The following is a 7,090-nucleotide window of genomic DNA, read 5'->3' on the forward strand; positions in this document are numbered from 1 at the left end:
GGAGATGAAGGGTGCCGTGAGGAAGATTTGCTGCCAGAAATCATTTCTGATCGGAAGGCGGCTCCTCTGAAAGTCATCTACTCCCCGTGGCACACTCTGCCCAAGTGACATTTGCTCCACCTTAAGTTTATTATAGCATAGATTTCCTTGTAAAAATAAACATATGTATTAATGTTCATTCATTAATGTTGTAATGTATTCGAAATACGGTAGCACCTCGGTTCACGAACTCAATCGGATTCTGGGGAAGATGGCTACATTAGTGTTTGTCACCTGGTGCAGAGTTCTCCAGCTGAAGCAAAATGCTGTCAGACCCTGCTGTTTGCAAACTGAGAGCCAAGGCATCGCTGTAGTTTGTTGCACTTTTGTTTTTGCATGTTTCTTAGGTACATCTTCCTCCGTGGTTCTGAGCCATCGTTTTCTGCTCTGTTTGATATCCCTGTGGGCTTTCCCACTGGGTGCTATCTGAACTCACTCTGCACTGTCTTTATACTTTTCTTCCATAGTAAATCTCCAGAAATACATAAGCCACCCTCATCCTGGTTATGCCAGATCTAAAGGGTCCATTTGGACTTAGTTTCCTTTCAGCAGTCTTATAAAAATTTTCCAAAATTCATTGTCATCTTTTCCTACTCTGTTCAAGATATATTTATTTCAAAAAATTAAAAAAGCAAAATGTGTTTTCTAAGGCTTTTACAAATAAACCACAAGAAACATTTTTACATAAGTGATAAGGATCATGTGAAATTGGAAAAAAAAATTAAAATATATTTTAATGAGATTATTATAAAAATCACAAATTTTTGGTAATGGTAGAAATACTTTCATAGAAATTCCTTTTATACATTCAGGAAAATGTGGTATTGGTGAGAGGTATGGTAACCATGTAGTTTATTTTCTAAACAGAGCCAAACTTGGGGATAAAATTACAAGCAAAGAAATGTAGAAAGTGGGATTGTATCTGGTGACCATATGTGTGGCTACTGGGCAATGACTGGGAAGCAGGGATACCCCAGTTGGAAGGGTTGTGACTGGGAGACTGGAATCTGTGCCATAGTCTGAGGTGATGAGCTTGGACACAGAGACACAAATGCTGTCACTGAAGAGAGAGGCTCGCGCCAGAGTGTGCCTGAGTGGATTTCATTCATCACCATCAACATACAAAGACCACATTTAAACACTTTCCTACGTGAATTCTATGCATCTGGATATTTATATATCTCTCTAGAATTCACAGATATTTCCAAAGGATTAAATATCTGATTGCTTAATAAAATAGAACTTATTTTTCAGGAAAATAACATGAAGATGGGGAATAACACATTAGAATATGAAGATTAGAGAAAAAACAGACATTTAAATGGGTGCATACATTTGGACTTATTAAACATCATTGCACTTTATGCAGAGAAACATTTTACCAAAATTCAAAAGGCAAGAGCTGGTTATGAGACGTATTGGAGACAGACATGTCTTGTATAGATATTAAAAATTCAGGAGACTTTCTGTAAGTCAGTTGATAGCATATTCAATCATTCATTTGTTTTCATACAGCGATATCTTCATTTGTATTTTATATTTCAATCCAATGCTGCATAGTTTTGTTATCAAAATTATGTTATCTTTTGCCTTTTGGAATACATTCAGGCGGTACTTGTGTTCTTTTTTTTAACCTTTTTAACAAACCTTTATTAATACATATTTTTCATACATGATGATTACATTCATTGTAAGGAATTGGCACATACACATAACACATTTTGATTATCTTTCTCCCTTTCCCTCTACCCCCTTTTATTTTTCTAGCACGATTCATTTATCTTACAAGACTGTATGAAGTTAATTATCATGTGCACAGATTAAAACCAAGCAAATAGGCCAAAGAACATATAAAATATATAAGATAATTATATTAAATCAAATTACACTTGTAGATGCATTGCTCGAGCTGGGTTGAAATAACTTCTCTCTTTCCCCCCTGTTATCTGTCTTTGCTTTTGTTCTTTTTATGTATTAAGTTTTTCATGTCAGAGAAACCATGCAATAATTAAGCTTGTGTGTCTGAGTCACCCCACTTAACATCATGAAGTGGATCCGTTTTCCTACAAATGACTCCAGTTTATCCTTCCTCGTGGAATTTGTATCCATTGTGTGTAAACACCACATTTTCTCCATCCACTCATTCATCGGTGGACTTATAGGCTGTTTCTAAGATCTAGCTATTATGAGTTGTGCTGAAGCAGACATGGGAGTGCCTGTGGTACGAGGCCCTAACTCTTGAGAAGTTTCCTTGAAGGGGTGCTGTGTCCCCACTATTTTGTTTGTGAAGTGCTTATTTACTTTATAACGCTACGCGATTCTTGAAACTGATGTAATTATCATGCACACTTCCCCTCCCAGCCATTTGTCGTAGTAATCATATTTCTTTTTTGCTGAAGAATGCTAGAAACCAAGATGTGAACTGGGGATGATATGGATATTCTCGATGTTACTGGATCGGCAATATTTTTAAGTTACTCAGCAGGAAGAACTGCTATAGTTAACTTAGCTACACATGCTTAGCTTTGCATGGAGAGCTACTCCTGCTTCTCTACTTGTTCCTTTGCTTATATTAAATTAAAGATGAGCTCCAAAAAAATAACTATCTTTGAATGCCAGGAATAAAATGGCTGTCATTAAATATCAGTCAAAATATAATAATTTCCTAAATCTAAACAGGGCCTAAAATAGTAGACCTAACAATCCCACCTTAACCTGTACGTTTGTTTGTTTTGTGAGCTACCTAGTCCTCCTGTTTATGAGAGTCAGACTGGCCGAGTACGATTTCATTGCTACAGCTTTTCCTCCTCTTTCCCATTGGGAAGCAGCTCAGTTTCTGCTTGAACATCTACATTATGCTGGGCAATATCTGAAGAGCTTATTGTTCAAAATGCCTGCCATCTTACACTAATTTTATCTGAATTAATTAAGGTAAAGTTAAGACATGCCACATTCTCTTACACTAAGAAAATTTAAATATATGGTGGGACTGTACTTTAAATATAAGCACTTGCACATTGGCAGGCAGACACTTATGTAGTACCATCAAAGAAATAAAACACATACTTGGTTACATTTACGAAGGTGTAAACGAGTATTAAAGCAAGCAAACAGAATACAGACCAGCAATTACAGTTTTAAAATCACCAACTAGAGTGTTATCTTAATTTTGTTTGCTACAGAAGGTCAACATTGAAATTTACTAGATCCCATTCATTAAATTTATGTTAGGCTGCCTGTTCTTTATCAGTGCTTCTGGATTTGGTTGTACACTTGTGTATGAAAATTTCAGTAGTTGTGAATGTACTACTTCAAAGAGGAAAAGAACGTATAAGAAAAGTACACATCACTGCTCTTGTATGACCCTGGGGGATTCTGCATCACCGTATGGATTCCTGGTTGTAGGCTAAATTATGTAATGCTATCTTAATGGTTTAGAGGAAAATGAGGCTTAAAGAGGCAAACAAGCAGTTCAGGTGTCATAATTGTCCCATTTATTTATTGGTCCCAGTTAATTGAAGGCTTTGCTGGTCTTCTCACCAAGAACCTGTTTGTTGCCCAGCAGAAAGACCCTCCCCATTTGTACCATGGCGCTGTTCTGCTCATGTATGCTGCTTAAGCCCTACTCAGAAGGACCAGCATAATTGTCACAAATGAGGTCAGAAAACCAAGAAGTGCATTCAAAGAATTTTTCAAACATTTTTACAATGTGACGTTTTCAGTGTTAACTGTTGAGCAGTTTACACAGAATTGCAGCGCTGTGTTCTTTCTGTTCCCAATTTCCACCCATCTTAACTTTTAGCAACTACTTATTTTCCTTACCAGCCCTTCTCTGCTAGCCTGCAAATAAATTATTCTATAATACTATTAATGTTGATGGAGACTCCTAAAAGCTTTGAGGTCTTCTGCAACCCAAACCAACTAGCCAGTGGCCTAATTTTGATTTCAGCCATTTCTATCAGATGAATTTGCCGATGGATTTTTTTTCAGTTTTATAATACTAAAAACAAAAGCATGATGTAATGAAAGTGCTATTTTCTTGCATACTCCAAGAAAAATAACACTGAACAAGTCCTCTCACAGGGTCTCAACACTAATATGAGTGCTTCTTTATATTTTATTTTATTATCAAAATATATATTTTTATCTGTTTTGTTGTTGGTACCGGGGATCAAACTTGGGGCCTTGTGCTTGCAAGGCAGGTGGCAAAAACCACTGAGCTAAATCCCTGGCCCAAAAGGCATTTTCTGAAAGTTCGTTTTCCTGATCCTAACAAGACATAAGGCAGTAGAATGCTCCTGTGTGTATCCTGTGTCATGGGCAGAGTTGTGGTCCTTAACATGTGACTGAGGACAACACAGTAACTGTCAAGCTGTTACTGCTCCTTCATGTTATGGAAGGTACTGGCAGCATAATGTTGCCCTAGTCTGAAGAGTCAGTAAGCAATTCTTTTTTTGGGGGGGCGGGGTACCAGGGATTGAACTTGGGCCTTTGTGCTTGCGAGGCAGGCAGCAGAACCACTGAGCTAAATCCCTGGCTAGTCAGTAAGCAATTCTGCTTACTTCTCAACCAACACACTACAGTGGACCCTTGAGTTAGGATGTGACACAGGAACAACTTGGGTTACAACAGGGATTTTAGCTTTAACTTACAGCCAACGTCTTGAGTTATGACCCCAATGCCAGCCTCTTGTGTTCTCAGAGAGTCTCACGTACAGATTTAACCTTTAAAGAATTCTGGAAGGAACATTACACCACTCTTTCGTGTGTGGGGTTCTTTGAGAGATCCTGGGCCAGCGTCTCCCTGAGGACACTGAGATCCGCCTGTGTGCAGGAGAGAGACTTTGGAGGTTGTATGGAGGAGCCTGAACATTCAGTTGACCAAGGTGAGTTACAACCAGTCCCCATAATGAATTGAGTTCCTAAGTCAAGGGTCCACTGTATATGGCCCTAGAATTTGCCAGATAAATGCAACTGCTTTACATAAGAACCAACCTGAAGGAACAGGCTTCAGAACAGAAGAGGGGATTATTGCCTTGCGCTTGGGAATGTAAGAAACTCAAGAATTCTATCAGTTACTCTCAGAGGGTGAGCTGGAGTTGACAGAGTTGCTGGGGCCCCTCGAACAGATCTGATAAAATATGCTCTGACCTAAACACAAACTGGAGTTGTTTTGTTGTGAGTGCTCTTGGAGCCTGAGCAGAGTCACGTGCAATAATGAGCTCTGTGTGCCTCACTGTGTGTGTGCTTCACACTGCTAGTGCAGCAAAGGGAGCTGCCCGGGGGGCTGAGCAGTGGGACACAGGAGATAGGAACAAGGAGGCAGACAGTGAAAGATGATAGAGAGGAATCCTGGAAAAAGCCCAGAGAATAGTACTTTTTATTCAGACTGGGTCCTACACATATACTCCTAGGTTGAAGTCACAGATGCAAGGTGTATGAACGGAAGGTTTCAGGGACAAGTGGTGTCTTCACGGAGCTGTTCAGTGACAGGCAGGGATGTTTTTCAATCTGTTTCTTTTACTTTCTCTGAGGAGGCACCAAAGTTTCTTGATGGCATTCTTCATCTCCGTATTTCTGAGTGTATAAATCAGAGGGTTGAGCATGGGGGCAATGATGGTATAAAAAAGAGCGAACACTTTGTCTTCTGGAAAAGTAGTAGCCGGGCGAATATAAATAAATAGTAAGGGAGCAAAAAAGAGGACCACCACAGTGACATGAGAACTGCAGGTGGAGAGGGCTTTGCAGCGACTCTCTGCAGAGTAGGACTTCACAGTGTATAAGATCAGCCCGTAAGACATCACCAAGACCACAAAAATCACCAGGCCCATCAGGCCAGAATTGGCAATGACCAAGAAGCCAATTTTGCTTGTGTCCATGCAGGCCAGCTTCAGCAAAGGATACACATCGCAGAAGTAGTGGTCTATTTCATTGGGGCCGCAGTAGGGTAAGAAGATGGCGAGAACAAACTGACCAAAGGAATGCAGGAATCCCCCCACACAGGAAGCTAAAATCAGGAGGTCACACCTTTGCCTGCTCATGACAACCGTGTAGTGCAGTGGCCTGCAGATGGCCATGTAGCGGTCATAGGCCATCGCCGTGAGGATGAAGACCTCGATGCCCCCAAAGAAGTGCATGGTGAAGAGCTGCGTCATGCAGCCACTGTAGGAGGTGGACTTCTTGGTCGCCAGCAGATCAGTGATTAGCTTGGGGGTCACAGTGGACGTGTAGCAGAGGTCTGACAGTGCAAGGTATCTCAGGAAGAAATACATGGGCTGGGTAACCAGCGGGGTGCAGGTGATGGAAACCATGATGAGCAGGTTTCCGGTCACAATGGCAGTGTAACAGAGCACAAACAGGAAAAAGCAGAGGACTTCTACTTTCTTTTTCTGAGAAAGTCCCAGAAGAATAAATTCTGTGATATTATTCCTATGTTCCATGATCAGGAGCAGTTTACAGCTACTTGAAATTAGAAGAATTATTCATTACTGTGAGATGGATTTAAACATGGTGAAGTTGCTGTCCGAGGGAGTGGAGTAGATTGTACTGGATAAGATTCAAAGGTGGAAGAAAGTCTCATTTGTACTTAGGAAGACTGAAGGAAGGGGTTTTGTCATTTTCTTGAAAATATTAATTATTAGTAATATCTTTGGCCCCTGAGATGAAGATTAGCATTTTAGCATTGTGTGTGTGTGTGTGTGTGTGTGTGTGTGTGTGTGAGACCGTTCTATCAGCTTTAATTAGAAAACATAACTGGATATTGTGCTCATTAGAACTACAGAATTCACACTTTGGTTTGGAAAAGTCAGATCTTTTGTTCTGTTTATTGTTTTTTTGTTTTTTGTTTGTTTTTGGTACCGGGGATTGAACTTGGGTCCCTGCGCTTGCAAGGCCACCGAACCACTGAGCTAAATCCCCGGCCCAGTTTATTGTTTTTAAAATACACAAAAATTAAATGTTAAGAGTGAAGACACTTAAAGTAAAAGTATATGAAGCTTAATATGTGAGTAGTATAAGCAAGATCCTACCATGTATCCTGTGTGGAAATGTTA

At 40.0% G+C, this 7,090-nt stretch overlaps 1 protein-coding gene across 1 annotated transcript; it reads right to left on the reverse strand.

The window, feature by feature from the left end:
- Positions 1-5,521: 5,521 nt before the first annotated feature.
- LOC104860372 (olfactory receptor 4P4) lies at positions 5,522-6,478 on the reverse strand. The gene has a single exon (XM_010621502.1). The coding sequence runs from the start codon at positions 6,476-6,478 to the stop codon at positions 5,522-5,524; it is 957 nt and encodes a 318-aa protein (XP_010619804.1).
- Positions 6,479-7,090: the final 612 nt, after the last annotated feature.

This window comes from Fukomys damarensis, unplaced genomic scaffold (genome assembly GCF_012274545.1).
Source record: "Fukomys damarensis isolate Sample0158 unplaced genomic scaffold, DMR_v1.0_HiC HiC_scaffold_117, whole genome shotgun sequence".
NCBI classification, from domain to species: domain Eukaryota; kingdom Metazoa; phylum Chordata; class Mammalia; order Rodentia; family Bathyergidae; genus Fukomys; species Fukomys damarensis.